The sequence below is a fragment of the Sminthopsis crassicaudata genome, chromosome 4 (assembly GCF_048593235.1).
Source record: "Sminthopsis crassicaudata isolate SCR6 chromosome 4, ASM4859323v1, whole genome shotgun sequence".
NCBI lineage: Eukaryota > Metazoa > Chordata > Mammalia > Dasyuromorphia > Dasyuridae > Sminthopsis > Sminthopsis crassicaudata.
The window spans coordinates 366,240,751-366,262,266 of NC_133620.1; the positions used below are offsets into that span (position 1 = coordinate 366,240,751).

At 34.9% G+C, this 21,516-nt stretch overlaps 2 protein-coding genes across 6 annotated transcripts in view; one reads left to right on the forward strand and one right to left on the reverse strand.

The window, feature by feature from the left end:
• The window catches only part of PPM1E (protein phosphatase, Mg2+/Mn2+ dependent 1E), a 201,488-nt gene extending 189,813 nt beyond the window's left edge, over positions 1 to 11,675 (forward strand). For all 3 annotated transcript variants that reach the window (XM_074261947.1, XM_074261945.1, XM_074261946.1), the window contains exons 5-7: positions 49 to 192; positions 476 to 569; positions 6,198 to 11,675. In XM_074261947.1, coding sequence (XP_074118048.1) covers positions 49 to 192; positions 476 to 569; positions 6,198 to 7,255 — 1,296 coding nt within the window. In that variant the 3' untranslated portion in view covers positions 7,256 to 11,675. The remainder of the gene's footprint in view (positions 1 to 48; positions 193 to 475; positions 570 to 6,197) is intronic.
• A 6,014-nt stretch (positions 11,676 to 17,689) lies between these two features.
• The window catches only part of TRIM37 (tripartite motif containing 37), a 92,256-nt gene continuing 88,429 nt past the window's right edge, over positions 17,690 to 21,516 (reverse strand). For 2 of the 3 annotated variants that reach the window (XM_074261950.1, XM_074261948.1), the window contains exons 23-24: positions 19,425 to 19,574; positions 17,690 to 18,038 (exon numbers count right to left, since the gene is read on the reverse strand). In XM_074261950.1, the coding sequence (XP_074118051.1) occupies positions 17,956 to 18,038; positions 19,425 to 19,574 (233 nt within the window). In that variant the 3' untranslated portion in view covers positions 17,690 to 17,955. The remainder of the gene's footprint in view (positions 18,039 to 19,424; positions 19,575 to 21,516) is intronic. The other variant, XM_074261949.1, reaches the window with a different exon arrangement.

Below are 21,516 nucleotides of genomic sequence, written 5' to 3' on the forward strand. Positions count from 1 at the left end.
GTGCCTCTGGATCTTCATTTATACTTGCTTTGCATTAACTGTTTTCAGAGCTTACGCTGTGGGACCACAGGTGTGGTGACATTTATCCGAGGCAACATGCTCCACGTAGCCTGGGTGGGCGACTCTCAGGTGATGCTTGTGAGGAAGGGCCAAGCTGTAGAATTAATGAAGCCACATAAACCGGATCGGGAGGTGAGCAGAAGCAATTTCTTTGGACCATAATCTAAGATCTGTTTTCCAGAAAACTCTTCATGTTATTATGTTTTATTGTAATAACTATCATTATTTCCCCAGCAACCAGTCCCATAAAATCCCTGGAAAATGGAAAGAGGAAAGAGGAAAAAAAAAATCTTTTCCAGCAAAAGGCTGTATGTCCTTGAGTGCCATTCCTCATTCTAAGTCTTCTTATCACTTCCAGAGAGCCTGCTGATGTTATATTTTCTGTTTTCCTTTTATGTGCTACACTGTGATTTAGGATGAGAAGCAACGAATTGAGGCCCTTGGAGGTTGTGTGGTCTGGTTTGGTGCCTGGAGAGTGAATGGAAGTCTGTCTGTCTCAAGAGCTATTGGTAAGAAATTATTTAACTCATTATGGCTCTGTAGTATGCCCTGATAACATTGAGAAACTACAAACAATACAATTCCCATTATGAAAGAACTCATGCTACCACTTAAACAGCAATTAAGGGATGTCTTTCTTACTTTTTAATTACTGATTCATATCCTTTTGTCAGTGGAGGCTTATGTTTAAATTCTATTATCAAAATGAAAAAACAAACCAAAATCTAAGCTCACAGGGCCTATAGATCTGCTGTCTCCTCGATGCAGTCAGGTTTCCCTGAAACTCAGGAGATTGGCAAGGGGCCAGAGACTACATCTTTTACCTCATGCAGACTCATCTATGACAGTTCAATTAAAAAAAAACAAAAACTTATTTACCTTAAAATTTTTCTTTTTATTTTCATTCTATTATATTCTAAGATACTGCAATTGTTGCCCTCAGTGAATGAAAATAAATTTTAACAAATTATTTTAATTTTTTGGAAAGTAAGAATTATTTGGCATAAGGAAAACAAAAAAAGAATTCCAGTAGCATTCCAGCTTAATTATACTAAGGATTTTGGGGAACTTTAGGACCAGAACTGAAACATAAAGTGCAGTTTATGAAAAGTAAAATGTCATGATTTTCCAGATCTCTAAATTGACTTTAGAGCCAGCAGGTAAGCCTGGCTAACAGTAACAATCACTCTTTGAAGTCTGTCTTGCTATTTGAAGCCATCACTAGATCATGAAGAGGCTTAATAAAAATGTAAATAATAAAGAGGTAACTCTCAGAGGGAAAAAAAAAAAACCCCAACAACTTTGTGCTTTCAGATGGAAAATTCTTTTCAACTTTTTTTATGGCAATCTGTTGGATGACCTTGGGGCCAGTTATTATGAAACCTTTTAGGGTCCTACTATACTGAACTCTTTGATCCTCTTGGGGGCACAAAATTTAAGTGAAATGGAACAGTCTCCCCCTAAGTCATATGGTTCATGGAGGAGGCAGATGGAAGAACCAGGTTGTATGTGGCTTTGGCTCATTTGGACACCACATGCACTCAATTTGGGCTCTAGACCCATAATTTTAGGCTTCTCACTTTAGTAAAGTTGGTTAATACCACATGGCTAAACTCTTACTTATCCATGTCACAACAGGGACTCTGACAATAGCCTGCCTAGAATGTTCTCTAATATCTATTTTCTTATTTATAGTAGATATTTGTATTTATTTTATATGTATTATATTATATAAATAAATATATTTATACTTTATAATACAAAATTATTTTTAAAAGAATCTTACTTGTCTCAATTTTCTTTCAATTGATATTCATACTCAGTTTCAAGGCTACAGTGACAAATACCAGTCTCCTTAGGAAATGGGCACAGGGATAGGATAAATACAATTTATACATAATCCTCCAATCTTATTTTAGTCATTAATATTAACCTTCTCCCATTCCAAGGCTGTTAAGAAGAGTTAAAAGGATTCTCTGAGTTTCACCTCCCTCTCTGCCTACTCTTTGGTAGAGGTGTTAACAAGCTGTTGAAGGCCCCAAATGTGGGGAGCAGCAAGTAAGAGAGAGGAAATGCACTTCTTTATAACTACAGTTAATAAAGAAGTCTAGAATAAAAAGCCCAAAGGAAAAAAATATCTCGTTTCTAGAATATATTGCTGGATTAAATCTATTTGTTTTCAGAAGTATCAGAAGTCCTATTAATCATCTTCACATAGATTAATCATAGGAATCATTGATGGTTATTAAAGAAACCAACCTACTGAAAAGGATATGGAAGGAAGTTAAGTCAAGAAGGGAACTAGAAACATATCTCTCCTTAGTCTTAAGTGAATGACACATGATTACTAAGGCTTTTCTAGATTAGGGAAAAAAACATTTCCCAAAAAGAACCTGAACATAATTTGTATCTTCAGAAATGCAATCCTTTTCAAGTGTTTCCTCCTTACGAGTGTTTCAGACATAGGAGGTTGACAAGGGCATGTTGGGTTTCCATAGTATATGGAGGGGGTAGTTTGAAGATAAAAGCTACTTCTATCATAAAATGAATTCATGCCCTCCTACCAAGTTTGGGGGCGAAATGTCATGAATTTGACACACCCCACACAAGAGCAAGTGAAAAGCCAGAATCTTGGCAGTTTTTGCTAGTCACAGATCTTTTCATGCTTCATTCCAAAGTAACATTTGCAATAGCCCTTTAACTGAAGCACTAAAATGAAAATTTGGGAACAGCATGAGTCAGATCACATGTATTTTTAGAGCTGGAGTTCAGCAAATGATAATGATAATCATACAGTCAGGTATAGTAGGGGGTGATGAATTTCAGAAGAGATCGATAGAAGCCATTAAAGTTCCATGACTGGGAGTTTTAATGAGAGCAAAGAGACAACTAGGAGCTACTGTAGTCTTCTGAAAAGTGAAGTAATGTCTTCAAAACAAGAGGATTCTGGCTACTGGATATTGTAGTACTATTAGAGGAAGAGTCATCATCATCATCATCATCATCATCAAAATAATAGCTATAACAGCTAATATGTATATAGCACTTACTGTGTGCCAGCTGTTTTCTCATTTAATCCTTACAACAACAAAGGTGCAAGATAGGTATTGTCATTATCTCCATTAAGAAACTAAGGCAAACAGACATTAAATGATTTGCCCAGAGTCACACACAGTAAATATCTTGAGGTCAGATTTGAACTCATTTTTCTAACCCCAGCCCAGCATTCAGTCCATGGTGTCACAATGAGGGGATCTGGCCCGGCTTGTAGGACTGAAAAAAAAAAAAAGGGGGGGGTGATTTTGAGAAATATTAGGTCAGAAGTAATAGGACGGGGCAGTGGCTTCAAGGTAAAGATGAGTGAAGTATTTTTAAGTATCTAACAGTTGGGGATCGGAGGGTATAACTAGTGCTAATAATAATAAAGAATTTAGAAAGGTTTAAGGGAGTAAAGATGTATATTAATGATCTATATGATCTCATTATGTGATAGCATGGTAGAGTGAAACCACAGGATTGGACTAAATATTCTTCCCACTTTAACAGTATATATAAGGATTCTAGTCATTTATTTAACAAATGTTTATTGGGCATCTCTGGCATATAAAACAATGTTCTAGATATCATTCATTTTTGGTGTTAAAAGTAGCAAAGTAGACACATTTCTTGCAACACATGAAACTAGCAAAGGTATAAGAAGTTAAGGCTGGGAACAAATTTGGCAGCTGCGCACACAATATAGATGATGATTAAGACCGTGAATGGATGATCAGAGGTTTGAGGGAATTAGAGCGGGACGAGCCTTAAGGAATAATTAAATTAATACTGGAAAAGCAACAAATCAATGACTTCTATACAGACAAAAAAGCATCATTAAATTTATTAATGACTCAAAGATGGGTAGGCTAGCTAATGCAACATATAACTGTCTTGAGATCCAAAATATATCTTGATAAGGTAGAACAATGGGTCTGTTCTAATGAGCAATAGAGAAACAAAATCTTACAACTCACATTAAAGGAAACAAAACTTCAAAAAAAAAAAAAGATAGGAGAGACAATTTAACAGTGATTCATGTATCTTAGGAGTTTTGCAAGGCTGCAAATTTATTATAAATTAGCAGTGTAAAGCAATTGCAGAGAATGTTATTGGGATTTTAAGCCTTGTTCATAGTTATACAGTATCTAGGGCCAGGGAATCAACATTCATATTTTATTCTGTCCTGATAAGAAATTAGTGTCCTACTAGTAAAAATGTGTTCAGTTCTGGGTGCCATGCTTTAAGGGAAAAAAAAAAATCCACTTCAAAAAAAGATATATTAGGCCCAGGCAGTTATATGTTTATATAATAAATGTCTGACACAGTGGGTTGCAAGTTTCAAGTGAGTCACTAATACAAAATGGAAAGCAAAAAAGGTAACGTGCTCTCAGACTGCACTAAGAGGCACAATCTTTAATGAGGGGCATAATATTGTCCAGTGTTATTGTGCTTATAAAATGTTAAGTTTTGGACCACAAATTGTAGGAACAACCGTTAATACCTGGAGAGTGAAAAGGGCTGTTGAAAAGCCTTGAGAGCAGGTCACACAATAATCGAACCAAGAGAATCAAGATGTTCATCCTGAAGAAAGGGGGAATGATAATCGTTATCTTTAAGTATTTCATGGGCTGTCACATGGAGGAAGAGACTTGTTTTCTTGACTCTAAATGGCAGAACTACATATATGGGATAAAAGTTGTACAGGGCCAGATTAATGCTCTGTGTTAAGAAGTAGAACATTTGTTAGGAATGTTATTAAAAGGATTTTCAATTAGGTATAGGTTGAATTATATGGTCTTATCCTTCCATCTATTCTGTATGTGTCTTACATGTATGGCTAGCTTTCTTTTAATGGAAATAAATTAATTCCCTGAAGTAAATCCCTTGAAAAGCTTGCATGTATTTGAGTTTGGCCTATTTGAAATTATAATTATACATATTATGGTAATTCTAGCCCAATGGAAATATTCAATGTGAATTTCACACTGTTTAGGACTTAATTAGCCTTATTTATTTTTATGTTGTCTACCCCATTAGAATGTAAGGTCCTTTTCACACAAATAAGTGCTTAATAAATGCTCATAGAATGAATGACTTAAGATCTTACAAGTTGGTGGTAGAGTGAAAGTACAATCCAGATCACAGTCCCAAAGCAAGGTTCTTTCCATATAGTTTTAAAGACTTGAGGCAACTGTAAGATAGAAGAAGGCAAAACACATCTATTCCTTACAAGAGCCTTAATGTCAGTGATAAGCCACATCATGACCTCCATTCATCTAATTTCATAGAACCTGAGAGAAAATCCACCATATGCAGGAATCCTTTCAGACATCCATTCCTGCCACCTTATCTCTCTTAAACATTTCCAGTGGCAAGAACTTATCCCTATTCCATCGTTGGATAGCTTTAGCCCTTAAGAAGTTCTTGATTACATTGAGCCAAAATCTTGCTTCCCCATAATTTTTATCCATTACTCATTCTTTCTAGAGCCACATAGAACAAGTCTATTCCCTAATCCAGCAATTAGCCATTTATTTGAATAGAGCTGGGTTATGTCCCTATGTTTGTTTCTCTCTAAGGTTAGAGGCTGTCCTCATATGCAGAGTTTCAAGTTCCATGATGATTCTGGACAGCTCCTAGACATTCTCAATGTCCCTCTTCATAATCCCAAAATTGGATAAAACCTGAGACATTAGCTGAGGCAGCTAGGATATAGAAGCTAGCATTTTGAGCTCAGTCTTGAGGGAAATCAACGATTATGGAGATTAGGAGAGAGAGCATTCCAAGAATGGGGGATGACCTAGTATAAAGATATTGGGGGGGAGGGGAGAAGAGCAAGTTATCCAGTATGGCTGGATATATGTTCTAAAATTCTTCCAGGTCCAAGTGTTGTGGTATACAGGTATACCGATGATATCAAACATGTTTCATAGATCAATGTAATAAAATACTTTGAAGGTATTTTATAAATCTCTTTAAGGCTACATTCATTATCATATTACTAGAGAATCATTTAGTGTGGCCCAAGTAACTGTCTCTTGCTATATCAGGACAAACTAAAACCTGACGCTTCCGTATCTGCTTTTTAATTCCCACAGGAGATGCTGAGCATAAGCCATATATCTGTGGGGATGCAGACTCTGCCTCCACTGTTTTAGATGGGTCTGAAGACTACCTCATTTTAGCTTGTGACGGCTTCTATGATACCGTGAACCCCGATGAGGCAGTGAAGGTCGTGGCTGACCACCTGAAGGAAAATAATGGAGACAGTAGCATGGTTGCCCACAAATTGGTAGCATCAGCTCGTGATGCTGGGTCAAGTGACAATATCACTGTCATTGTGGTGTTCCTGAGGGATATAAACAAAGCTGTAAATGTTAGTGAGGAATCAGACTGGACAGAGAACTCTTTTCAAGGAGGTCAAGAAGATGGCGGGGATGATAAGGAAAATCATGGAGAAAGCAAACGCCCCTGGCCTCAGCACCAGTGCTCGGCACCCGCAGATCTAGGCTATGATGGGCGAGTGGATTCATTCACTGATAGAACTAGCTTGAGCACAGGGTCCCAAATCAATGTGCTTGAAGATGCAGGCTACCTAGATCTCACACAAATAGAAGCAAGCAGACCTCAGAGTGCCAAATTTTGGTCACCCGTTGAAATGTTTGGTCTTACAGTACCAAAGAAAGCCAATCTTGTTAATGATATAATAATGGAGAAAGAATCAGTCCGGTCTTCAGTGCATGAACAGCGTAATGCTGGAGAATACCCTGCTTATCTTAATTTGGGTTCAACATACAGAATGGAGAGCTTGTCTCCAGTCTTTTCTAGGTTGGAAAATGAACAGGAAAATAACCCCCCGGGAAAGAGAGCTTCTAGTTTCTCTCATTTACGCCACTATTATGCAAAGAGACGGCATGGATTCAGGCTCAAACCAAAGTTTCATACGTTTCTCTTTGCCCACGAGCCTTCCCACAAAGCAGGCACAACTAGCCTGTCTTCACTTACTCGAAGTGGGAATAGAAATAGGAGGTTGGTAAGAAGTTCTCTGACATGGAGACAAAATGCTTACAAAAAGTACAATGAGATTCTAATGGGGATGCTTAGAAACAGTAATTGTATACCATATGCAGACATTCCCTGGAGCAGTAAAATATAACTACTCTTCTTTAAAATAGGTTAGATACCTCTCCCCGCCCCCACATCCCTAATGAAACAGTATCATCAATATAGAAAACGAGATGGGCATTTCAGAAACATGAAGTACATCATTTTATGACTATGAAAAGCTCAGTTCTTGTATGTAAATAATCTCTAGGAAATTTTAAAAAGTGTTTCAATCTTACAAATACTAGTGATTCTACTCCCTAAATTACACAATGGATCCATGTGTGCACCCACACCTCTTAACACACACACCTCCTTGTATCACTGGTGGAAAATGACTTAGTTGGCTCATTTGATTAGATGCAGTCAGGAAACAGTTTTGATCTGGCCGAAATGTCTGTGGAGCAATATATGTGTGTGTGTGTGTATATGTGTGTGTATATGTGTGTGTATGAATGTGTGTGTATATATATATATATATATGTGTGTGTGTGTGTGTATACATTTATGTATTTACACACACATATATTTACATATATATGAAGAGAACCTAGTTTAGAACTGTCAAATTTAGCACAGATGTTCCCCAGAGTCAGGGTTCATTTCTGGGTTGTTGTTTTTTTTTTCTTTTTTAATATCTTCCCAGGGAAAGAACTCTAGGAAAATATCCACTCTGTAGGTAGAAGATTAAAAGCCATATGGATTTTAATGGAGCACACAGGAAGTGGGAGTCTAATGTAAAATCTCCCTTTTTCAGACTCAGATTGAAAGACAGGCGTAAAAGCTGAACATGAAAACTCTTTGGTAGTTTAAAAAAAAAAAAAAAATAAGTTTCCTGTGGGGCTTTTCAGACTCTTTTTTGGTGCTTTTTTTTTTTTTTTTTTTTTTGAGTTTTTATGATTACTTTTGTCAACTGATTTTTAATCTGTGACTTTAGTGAACTCCTTTTTCATTGGACTTTCAACTCAGGAGTCAAAAGGAATCCGTTTTGTCAAGATGCTATAAAGGTAAAGAATATGCTAGTACTGAATTGACAGGGAAAGTTAACTGTTACAAATATCATGTTGCCCCAATCAATGTTTTGGTTTATAAACAGTAAAAACATTTCTAAAATGAAAGTTTTAGAGAATGAAAAAGCATGTATTCCCTATACACCTAAAGAAACTGAAGTATTAGGAACTTTTTCCCTAGTTGTCAACAGGCTGAAAACAGTTTAAAATGAGCCTGATGCCAAGCATTGAGGAAGGAGAATGAATAAACAAAAAACTGGATGGTTATAAATTCAGTGAAATTTTGCTACCACGCAGAGGTAAGGAGTGGAGATTTCTCAGTCTGTTAACATCAATCTTGAATTAAAAAAAAAATTTAAGGCCCTCATTATTAGTGGGGTTTATATATTTACAAATTGGCATAATAACCTCAGGATAATTAAAGGAAATAGCAATGAATCAAATATAGAAATTATATTTACCCAACAGAGTTATGGGCATTCACAACTAAAGACCCATTGTCTAGTGTTATGTAGTTAGCTCTTGATGATTAATCACTAATAATCATCAGAATAATGTAATGATGGTGACCAAGTTGTGGGGATTCCAGGAATCATTTTTGTGGGATATTGAAATGGTGGTAGTTACAAATTTTACCTTCCTAATTATGTGTTTACATATTAAAATTTCTTTACATTTATATTTCCTGAGCACATAATAGAAGGTACAAATTTAGATATATACATATATATCACAGATAAATACAGAAAAAGTTGACTAGCATTTTAACAGTACTGTTGAGTGGATTAACATAAGCATGTCGTTAAATGTACAGACTTTATTTTCTAAATATCTGGATTCTTAAGTAGAAATAAGACTTGTATCCTCTTGATTTTGGATTTATTCCTTCTTATAGATTTATGAAGGATTATAGGAATTGAAAGCAATGAATAAATAGGTCTCTGAATGTAGCACAGAAGTCCTTTACTCATTCTTCAGGGTACAAGTTCATGTGTTTAGGACATCAGAAGTTCTCCTATCTGTCAAGTTTTGAAGCCTCAGATATCATTGTTAACATCCTATTAGTTATAGTTAGTTTCAAAACACTTAAGGATACTTAAAAAGTCAGAGGCAAAGAGATTTTCTTTACCCTTTCTATTCTCTTCTCAAACTGGACAATAAGCTTAAAGTAGGTAGACTGAAAATCTCTAAATTTAATAATGTAATCCTTTTAATTAAGTGTACTAAAAAATAAGTCCATCTTCGATCAGAATAGGTTAAGCTTATTGGGTTGAGAAGAAAGGAGGGTGGAGAGAGACACATAAAAGAACTTCTTCCTAGTGTGCTGAAAGATTGACTTGGCACTGGAATGAGTAGTCACCACATCTGTTCAAGGGTCTGGTTTTCTAGATCTAAGCAAATATTTCTCATATAATTAGCCTTTTAGAAACTAAATCAACAGTAGTTCCAGTGTGATCAAGGTATAAACCAATACTGTAAAAAAATAGCAAGTGTTCATATTTTCACCACATGCATATTTATAGAGTAGTTAGGAACCATTTGTAAGGTAAGTCCTTTAAAATTCTATAATACATATTAAAGTAGTGGTTATTGGTCTGATTTATGCTGCTCTAGCTACACACTAGACAAAAAGCAGTGCTTTGTGAGATGCAGTGTTTTAATCTTCATGCCACTGGTAATAGGAAGTAGTTCTCTTCAGTTCACACTCCTGTGCCCTTATTTGCTGCTTGCTGACGTAAGCAATAAGAACCCCTCTAATGGTATCTAAACGTTTTTGTATCACATAGTTAATGACAGTGTATTTGGTGACAGTGTAAAAATACTAGACAGATTTAAAAAGTATCTATAGAATATATTTATTGTTAATGCTGAAGTTTAGTCTGTGAATTATGTGTTTTGTATCTTTACTCATCATGTAATTTTGGTGGTGGTGAAATTTGTACAACCAATTCTTAAAAGAGCTGCAGTATCCCTTTTGCAATTTAACATAGTTTGCATCAGTTTCAGTTTACTGGCCAAACAGGCTTGATAATGAACATGAGGTAGTTTAAAAAAAAAAAAAAAAAAGTCTTTTTTTTTTTAAACAACTCTGTTTAGGAAACAGTCTTCAGGTCCCTACCCTGAAGTTATTGAAAACTCCTTATAAGCTCTTCACTGTGAGTTTCAAAGGGATTCAATTCCCAATTTAATGATTTTGTTTTGAATTTTAGATGCGCAGTTTTGAGGAATATCTGAAGTTTGGTAACATTACAGCCCCAAACCCTGGTGCTGTTATTCCCATTTAAATTTGCACTAAAAAGGTGGGTGGAAACTCACATGTAAATATCTTTTCTTTACCTAGAAGTGCCATCCATTGTCCTTGAAAGTAATGAAACAAAAAAGTTATTAACTGCCATTGATCAATACTGATTCAGTTAGCCAGGGTATCCTGAAATGCAACAGACCTTTTCCAAGGACAATGTCAAAGCTGAGTTTAACTTTGACCACATTTATAGTGGTGTATTGTCAACACTGCATTTTCATAAGCTCCACTCCATTGTTGGAACACTGTGTGTCAGTGAGATAAACGTGATGCAGAGAAGTTCAGTGTTAACAGAGATAACTGCTATGGTTCACATACTTCCTCCTCCAGCAAAGATTTGCTGATGAAGCTTCACGAGGAAGACTGATCAAAATTAGCAGTTGTCTTTAAGCCAATTTGTTCATTCAGCAGTAACCTAGGCAAGGTCAAGAAAGGGGATACTACAGCTTTGTTTGTAGCTATAATTTAGGAAAATCTTTCTTTGGATCCTAACTGCACCAGGAAGAAAACCGTTTTCTCCCCTTGTGTGCCATAATCTATAGGAAGGATAAACACCCACCTTTTGTTCTTTGACTTGTGTAAAAGTTGACATTCTTTTTCAGAGCTAGTAGCAAAACAACATAATCCTAGAACTGCCCAGCAATGCAACTGATTATCCAGGGAAAAGATAACTTTAGCTTAAAAGGGACCAGGCAACTATTTCCATGTTTTCCTAGAACTGTATTTAGTTTCCATTTGTAAGACTATTTACCTTACTAATTAGGAGATATGAAGCACGATAGGGAACCCTGGTTGACACAGCTGTCGTCCTTGAAAAAGAAATCCTCATATTAAAACTTTTGATGTTTTGTGTTAAGATACCCATAGGTGTGTTATTGTCAACTCTTACACTGGGTGCTCTTTGGTGACAGACATGCTGTATTCTCTTGTTCATGACATTTCTCTGCAATGAATTCTCTGTGGAGTGAATCAGTTCAAGCAAATGATTTTCCTAAAAAGTTTAACTTTTCAATTTGCAAACTTGCTCTACAGCTCACTTGTGAGTTCAGTTGTAATCATGTATTAAGTCACTCATATTTTATTTATTAAAGCTGTTCATTCAGTAAGAACTATGTTGAAATTTTGCCAGTATCTTAATAAAACACAGCAATTTAAAATAACTTCTCCCTTGTGTTTTTATTCCAAGGAAGGTTCAATTTCTACAGTTAAGATTTCTCCAACATGGAAAATTGGCAATTTGGAAGCCAACTAGATAGTTTAATTCTATGGGGATTTTTTTCTCTTTACTTAGATGCACCATCCATTCTTTTTGAAAGTCATAATGGAAATAACACTTTAAAAAACAAAAGCTTTTCTTGCAGTAAGTATTATGTGAATGAAATGAGAAAAAAAATTTTGTGTACTATCAAAAAACTCCAGCCCCACAGCTAAACAGTATTAGTTCTTTACCTGTTAAAAGTTGAGAGATAAGCCTCACAAAGCACATTATTCTTATCTAGTCCTAAACCTGAAATTATATAGTTACGTATCATATAGCATACTGATGTTTTAGGTGTTTTCCCCAGAAAACTCAAGAGATTACTGCTCTATAGTTTTTGACTGCTATTTTTTCAAGGATCTGTTGTCATCTACTGGAAATATTACATAAATATCAACGTTATTAAAAATAAATAATAAATCTCAGTTCTTCTGAATTAGCATGAAGATTATAAAAATATACTAAGCCCAGAGAGGGCTCATCTTTAAAAAAAAAAAAAATTTTAATATTACTTTAATGAAGACAACATGCAATAAGGAAATAGAAACTCCCCTGCTTTGCTAATCAATTTGTTTTGGGTTAAAGAATGGCTTTGTACAGAGCAGAGGCAAAACTGCAATTAACCACTGATAATAGCTATACTATTAAAAAAAAAAAAAAAAAAAAAAAAAAAAAAAGCCTTTTATTATCAGGGTAAAGAAAAGGTTCACTAGTCACTATGATAAATACCCAGAACTACCATCAGTAGTATCATCTCTGAAGATGGATGACATAACATTTGTTATACAGCTCATCTGAGACTAATAAATGATAAAATTTGTTAGCACATTTCCACATAAACAATGCTACAATTGGGTTGTCTTAAGTTTACACTCCAAGACCAGAATCTAAAGGCTATCTTGGAATAAGGCTTAGATTTTTTTCCTGGGAACTAGATATTGCTAACAATGTCTAGCTTCTCTTTAGCATATACTGGGAGTATTATCTTAGAGTCCATCTGCTTAGGTTTTCTTTCCTACTCACCAAATAAATATAAGCCCATCTCTTCCTTCTTTTCAACTGGAACACACACAAGGAAAAGTGAAGGTAAGTTAAGGTTAAGGGCTTGTATGAAGACTGAGATGAAAAGAGATGTATGTGTGCAGGAGAATTGGGAGGTGGGAAAGGGTGCACAAAAATCATGATTATATTCAAATATTCAGCAGAGAAAGTTGCAAGTTTAGATAGAAAAAGGTAAATTAGGATCTTTTTTGGAAGTAGCTGTCTGCTACCACTTATCACCTGCTACCCTTATCACCATGTCAACTGCTTACTTAATTCATGGTATTTCAAATCAGTGTCACAGTCAATCTCACAACTTAACAAAACTACACATCATTGCTTGAAACCAATAAAGTCAAGTCTTGAAAGGGTTAGATATTAAAGCATAATATAAGAAAATGAATATGAACCATGAATATTTTGAACAGAGGCATTTTGCTGCTCTAAGTTATTTAGCTCCTCTGGGAAATTTTCTTTAAAATGACATTAGTTGGTCCAAAAGACTCAAAATGTTATTATAAAAAGAGCACATGTAAAATGTATAAGTGAACCAAACTAGGTGCAATAACAGATAGCTAGCATTTCTTAAAGACTGTTAACTAAGTTACTTTTTTAATTGAGATCACTTGGTCTGAGTCAGTGTATGATATGACACATAGCTAAAAAGCTAGGAGGTTGATTGCAATTTTTGCATTTAACAAAAAATTATGAAAGAATTGTATTTCTACTGCATTCAAAAGAGACACTCTTTTGTTATGTAAATGCTATGTAGACATGGGCTTTAATACATGTTATCTTACCACATGTATTAAAGCCCATATCTCCATAACATTTAAAATATGACAGTGCTATATTTCTAGCCAATTGCCTACAGTTCTTTTGAGAATGCAGAAACTTGTTCTACTTTTCCAGATTTGCTATAATTATAAATACAGAGGATTAAAAAATATATTTTCTGCTGAAAACACTGTGGATGGCAATGCAGATCATTGCAATCTTTGCTGATTGCACACTTTGACCCAGTAATTCAATGATTGATAACAATAAAGAGAATAGTTTTTTTTTTAAACTTAATATGTTCAAAGATATCTATAAACCACAAATAAAAATGAAAAGGTGAAAATCACTTAAATTCTAAATGAATAAACAGACTGTGTTGTATCTATGGAATTATTATATTGCTATACAAAATAAAAAGGATGACAAATATGCAAAATCTGCAAAAAAAAAAAAATCTATATAAAACAAAGCCCAAAATAGTATTAACTATAACATTCACATTTGAATTGTAATTATCAGGACTGAAAAAATATTCTCTAGCACTAATTTATAAGATAGATGTCACTGATGTCTGTGTATAAGTTCATTTTTTTATTAGACTTTATTGAACACAAAGACATTTCCAATACCACAAACATCATCAAAAATGGCAAATACTTAATTTAGAGGTCCTGGGAAAAACATTTCTAAAAACTAAATCCTTCACCCAAACCAGCTGCAGACTTTCACTGGTTATCATATTTTATGACACAAGAGGAAGAATGAATCCCAAGGGATTTCACAGTTCACCTCACACAATATGCTTCTTCTCTGCCTTACTTTTGTTCATTTGCCAAACAATGAATTTTGTCCAAGGTTTAACTAATAAAAGAATGACTTCCTTCAGAATGTAAGCAATTTCTGAACAAGTAGATAAATACCCTTTTGGGCCTTGGTCACTTAGAAGTGCTAATACATGCCCCAATCTTTGTTTCCAAAGTAATAGAACAATTCCGTGTTAGAATGCTGACTATAATACTATTATTGCAATATGCAAAATATATCTTTTCACATGTACTTGACAGAGAAATTTCCGTCAGCAAGGTTTCAAAATGCAGTGTAATTGGACTGGTTTTTGAAATGTCATCTTTGCATCTACAATGCCTAAATAAATCTTTTGATGAAATGAATTAATTCTGAAAGTGAAAAAATAATATCCTCATGAAGAACATGTAAATGTCCTCTATAGATATATCTCTTTGGTGTAAAGCTCTATTTTAATTTTCCTATAGATACAGTCACTGAATTTAATTCAATAAGCATTTTGTTAAATCCCTTCAATGTCCAATTCAGGGTAAAATCTCCTCACACACTAACCTCAAATTTGCATCAATTTTCAAAGGGTCTCATCACAATCATTTAAACAAGAAACAAACCAGCAATTTACATTTGTATAATACTTAAATGTTGCAAAGCATTTTTCTCACAACCATCCTAGAAAATAGATACTCCAAGTATTTATATCCTTGAGTAAAAGGCTCTCTAGTTCAGTGATTTGTTCATGGAAACAAAACTGGTAAGTATCTGTGGAAAAATTTGAACCTAGGTCTCGTGATTCCAACTCAATAGTTTCTCAATAACGGGACCAGTTTGATTTTTACCCATAAGTGAGAGGAAGAAGAAACAGTTTCTAGAAGATCACAAGAAATTCAGGAGAACATTTGAGATTCGAATTAAGAATGCACTCGTTACACCATTTTGATTGATCTACTGTCTTTATTAATAAACTTCATGTTTTGATAAATATTTTGCACATTTATGGTAAAAGAGGGATTCAGAATGCTGAACTAAGACAAGAACATAGGACAGTGATTAATAGCCCAAGAAAACAATGTGAAGGGGCTATCGGCTCTGGAAATTTAATGCGATAAATAAAAGCCATTTCCTATCTTATCTGCCTCAGTTCCCAGCACAAATTCCCTTCCCACAGTTGTATAGCAATAATAACCACCGAATTTATCTGACAAGTTAAGGTTTACAAACTACTTTCCTTTTAACCCTGAAAGAGGTAAATACATTAAGTAATACTCACTTTAGAAACAAGGGAATTGAGAATTTGTGATCTCTCAACTGTGACCTGCCCAAGGTCACAGAGTTACTGGCAGAACCAAGAATCAAATCAAGATTTACTAACTCCAGATTTCAAGACTGTTTTCTATATTATCACAAAACAAAAAAGAAAACTTCAGATGACACAAGTAAATTGTGTGATAGTTGTGGGAGAATGGCAGTAACACTATACAGTTGGAATCAGAGAACCTAGGCTTGAATCTTGTAGGGCTTCCCTATACTTACATGAGCTAATTTTAAGCATGCTAAAATCTTTGAACTCTAGTTATTTCCTTTGTGAAAATAGGAATAATAATATTGCTCCTTTTACCTCACAAAGCTACTGTGAAGAACAAATGAGAACAGATGTAAACTTGTTACCTCTACAATTATGAGACCAATGAATGTAAACTTCATGTTTACATAAGCAGACTTAGAATAAGAGATCAAATCAGAATTTGATTATGAGATCCAGGCAACTAATTTATTAGTCAGCTATATTTTTTTAGAGAGGATAATATTTGTTTTAGTTCTCCTATTGCTAGTTTTTTTATTTTTTTCACAAAAAGAGTAACTGGATTTGGAAAAGGATGGAGAATTATTATAAAAGATTAATCACCTATTACCTAGATGATATATTTACACATAGAATGTATGTGTAATTATATTATATAGGTGTGTATGTGTCAGAAAAAGATATAATTAAATTAAAAATTAAAATATAATGAAGATAAAATCTTCTGAATCTAGTAAGTTAAAAGCATTAAAGAGTTTACCTATAATATTTTGCAAAATAACCCCATAAAAAGAACCTATGAATGGTTGAGTTAAGTTAGTGCAAAGAAACAAGTAACTTCTAGGCTTTAGGATGATATTGCCCAGACTAGGTTTACCTAGTTCAAGGAGACCTTGTAGTAAGTGGTTTTATCACAAAAACTTAGAAAATACTCCTCACCTCCCTATGTGCTTACCCAATATGTACAAAGTGAAGAAGGTTTTCATTCAGGTGACTAGAGTAGAACACCCCCTTCTGACTTCTTTTTCAAAAACCATAAGCACTATATTTTCCCAAGATCATTTTATTAACAAAAAGTGCAAACTGTTTTGAACAAGAACCATGAATGATAATACTTAACACCAAAATATCAGACATCAAAAAGCAATTTTCATTAGCTAAAATATGGGCAGATTAAAAGTCTTCCTTTCAAACATTTATATACAATTATTTATCCTTTTTCAGTAGCCTCTTAATTTTCAATGTAGTTTTCACAGTCAATGTAGCAGCTCAAATACAAATGCCATTCCTCAAGGACAAGTTTGGCAATTACTTTCTCCCAAAATTGGTCCAAAAATGAGAAAAGGAAAAAAACTTTACACTAGGTTTTGAAATTTCATGTGAATCACTAGCATTTCTGAACCTTTAAATCCAAAATAAATTAATTTAAACTGATGAGAAGTATTAAGAGCCAGGGAGATTCTCTCTCAATATTTGTTAAACATGTTAAGAGACAAAAAAAAAAAAAAAAACCCTCAAAACTGAAACTGCCTGAATACTCTGACAAGGGATCAGCACTTAAAAGACAAGGAACCATAAGAAGAACCTTTTCAAATCTACCTAATTCTCCTAAAGGTGAAAAAGTTGCATGATGGAATCATTTTATGCAACTAAATTTGGACATCTTCATTTTCAAATGAAATTAGCTAGCTCCTATTAGTCCATGTGCTCCATCAGAGGGTAGAGTTATTCCACTTATTCACATAAAGAGCCTGTGGTACAAAATCTATTCCTAAGTAACTTTTTTCTTGGTCATGAAATAACAGGCATGAATAAATTGTTGATTAAATGTCATAAGTGGGAAGGTGGTCATTTAACACAGATACTGGAGAGAACACCAACGGGACAGTATCAACACTGAGTAGGTTAATGAGTGCATGCACCAAACAAGTTAGGAAGATAGAAGAAAGTCTGGCAATTTATCTCCTTTCAGTTGTAGAAAAACTGCCTTTTGTGAGTGCAGGTTATTTATTAATGTCTAACAGTACTCGTATTATTTTGTTACACAAAGAACTCTTCCCACACTGCTTCTTCTCTCCAGAGTGCACTCAATCCATACCCTCCTGTCACAGTTTCAGGAATATTACTGCAGCAGGTGAGAGTGGCAGCAAACAAAGGTCACGTGCGATTGTTCCTGGCTCTGACGAGAAACTCCAGCCACATCTACTGCACATTTCAGGGTCGTGGAAACTCAAAGCCAATGCCCTCAGTTTGGCAATTACCTTCCACTGTTCTCACCAGTGGTGAAACTGAGGTCTTCAGGGCCTATCTGATCACCTTCGGGAAAACTGGTACATGTATCTAAGATAAAAAAATTTTAAAACAGAAAAACTTATTTTTCTGAACACTTAAGTTAGCTAAGCATGATGTCACAATAATCAAAATGTATAAGATGACTGACTCTACCCATGGGAATTTATGCCCTCTGTGCAGCTTCAGGGGGAGAAACCAGAAGCATGTTGGGAAAATGTGATTTGAAACTCTGTTCTGCCACTTTTTCCTATCTTCTGGACACTGGAAGGCTTCAGAAGAAGTGTTGAGAGTTAAGAGACATTTTGACTCAGGGAAACAGCATTTTAAAAAATCTGCAAATCATATGATCACTAGCTCACAGTGAGAACTCTGCTTTCATTGCTGCCACAATGATACCTCCAAGATAACTGGAATATGTGGCTAAGATTAAAAATAAAGAGCAAATTTTGAAAAGGAGATGAAGTTACTGGAAAAATAGTAAAATTAATTGAGGTGTTTTGGCAGATAGCATGGCAGCATATAGGGGGCTATAGGCCTTACAGAAAGTACTTATTGGATTGGGTTGCAATAAAGAAAACTTGGTCCTGCTCCTGACATCATCTCTAAGGGCAAATGATTTAACTAAGGATCAGAATGCAACTTTCTCTGAATAATTTAATAGAGAGGTAGTATGAGAGGAGTTTCCATTTTAGGAGGTTCCTACTCACATTAAAAAAAAAAAAAAGAAGAAGAAGAAGAAGAAGAAAATATAAAGACTAGCCTAAGAGAAAGCTAATAGTACTATAATAGTACTATATAGCACTTAGGAGTTCTTAAAAGTATGTAGAGATTATTTAATAAATTCCTTGTATGATTTTGGTTTTCAAAAATACTTACAAATTCTGTCAACCTAAGGATTTTAGCTTCGCTAACTTCTCAGAAGACTATTCAATAGTCAATCTTTGAAAATGGTTCCTTAGCCCTATACCATATAACTTATAATTTCAGTCATAGCACAAAAGGCTAAAAATCTCTCTCTAAACAAGCACCTTTATGTTTGAAATCTACATTTAAAAACAAACAAACAAACTCACCCACCACATATTCAATTCAGTAAGTACCACACTGGGTAACTAATAAGGCTTACTGCCACCACCATCATATTTTAGTAGCTTAACCATCCTTCTTTACTCGTGGAACCTGCATGGTATTCATGGAAATAAGACTCTCAGAGAGAAATAAAAGATGGTCTTCCTCCTACTTAGAAAGAATATAGCTGGGGCAGCTAGGTGGCGCAGTGGATAGGGCACTATCCCTGAATTCAGGAGGACCCGAGTTCAAATCTGGTTTCAGACACTTAACACTTCCTAGCTGTGTGACCCTGGGCAAGTCGCTTAACCCCAGCCTCAGGAAAAAAAAAAAAAAAAAGAATACAGCTTCCACTGTATACTCTACCTTCCACTGAAGGCTGTCCCATGAAGGTGTCATTAAACCCATCCAAAGGCGTACTCTCTTCCTGCTCTTCATTTTCAGTGTCACACTCAACATCACTATCACTGCTCATTCCTGGCAGGAGCCGAAGAACATGTTTCTGGCAGAGAACTGCTGAAAGGGGGAAAAGAAAAAAAAACTTTATATACATTTGATGATGATAATCTATAAGGAGCTAGCATTTATATAACACTTATATTTGTAAAGCACTTTGCAAATATTATTTCAATTTATCCTCACAAAAACCCTCAGAGAAAGGTGCTATTATTATCCTCCTTTTACAGATGAGGAAACTGAGGCAGACAGAAATTAAATGATTTTCCTGGGGTGATACAACTGTTGCCTGGAGCAGGATCTGAAATCAGGTTTTTCTGACTCCAAGTCTAATGTGTGATCTACTGTGCCTTTTTTTAATCTTTATTTTTAAACCACGAACCAAAATGTAACCAAAAACACATAAATCATGCTATGATACAAGTATGATACATTGTCTGTTTTACTACTTCAAGTCAATTATCTACTCCATCTAAGGGAATTTAGTTAATGAAATTGTTATAAGAAAACATCTGGATCTGTGATTGTATCACCAGGAAGGAAAATGATCAACACTGTCAAATGCTGTAAAAAGGATAAGGACTAAAAAAGTCATTTAATGTGGCTATTAAGATATCATTAGTGACTGGAAAAAGTGGTTTTAGTTGAATGATTGAGGTTAGAAACCTGCTGGCAGTGCATCTAAGAATAAAAAGGTAGGAAGTAGAGGAATGTAGATGACTATCTCGAGGAGTTTAAATGAAGAAGCTCATAAAAATAATGAGACAAAGTAGGGCTATTTAAAAATGGGGGAGACCATAATGTTGGTAGGAAGCATGAAAAAAAGGGAGAAACTGAAGGTAAGAGAAAGCAAGGGGAAAACAGTGGGAACAATTTTAAGGGGAAGTCAGGAGTGAATGTGAATAAGAGTGAATTTAGAAAAATTAGATTTGGCAAAAATGGCTGACCTCCAAACCATTTCTTCATCTGAGATTGGAGTGAAGAAAGAAATACTAAAGGAATCTGAATGTCTGGAGAAAAGAAGACCTCTTGAGGAGGGAGGAAGGGAGAAGGGGAAGCTCTCAGCCAAAAGCTTCACATTTTCAGGCAAAGTATGAGACAAGTTGCTTATAAAAGGAACAGAGAAGAGACGCCAAGGAAATTTGAGTAAAAAGGAGAAAGTCTGGAACAGCAGCTATGGAGAATAGAAGTCAGGAAGAAGCAGAATGTTAATTTTGCTGCAGTAAGGTTCCAGATGAGACTAAACATAAACATCATCAATAGGAATAGTTTCATCATCTTCTCAACCTTTGTTCAATAGGAATTTGTTCTTTAGGAATGAAGAAGGCAGTTGATAGAAGTAATTCAGGGTTGGTAAAAGGATAAACTGGGAAAGAACAGAGGGATGAGAACAAAGAACAATGTTGACGGTCATAAGACAATAAATAAAAGATTATAGTTAGATAAGAGATTTTTAGAATTTCTGTACACAGAAATAGAATATTTGTGAATGATAGCAAAATCAAAGATAAGACTATCTCTTACCTCAGATGGAAGGAGTATATCATAGGAACTAAGTACAGTGACAAACTGGGAATGCCTTATGTCAGTCATCAATCTGTTCCATGAAAACATATCATTGGGGGAAAACCACATCATAGTGTTTCATAGTTCCAGAGAATGCTGTTCCTAGTCATACATGTCAGTGTCAATAATGGATCTAGCTTAGAGCATGCCCCTCAGTATAATGCTTACTCCCCATATACTGTTACTTTTCTGTATTTAGCTCCAAATAAATACCCAGCATGCCTATCACTCGCTACTTGAGTGAACTGACAAAAGTCACTTTCTCTTTCTAAGTATCAGATTCTTCATCAATAACATGAGTCTACTGACTAGATAAACTATCCAAATTCTCTTCCATTTACAAATCTATGATGTTAGGAAATAAGGAAACATTCCTTCTATAGAGTGAATGTTTTCCACATATTTGTAATGTCATTTCTCAAATGTATATAGATGC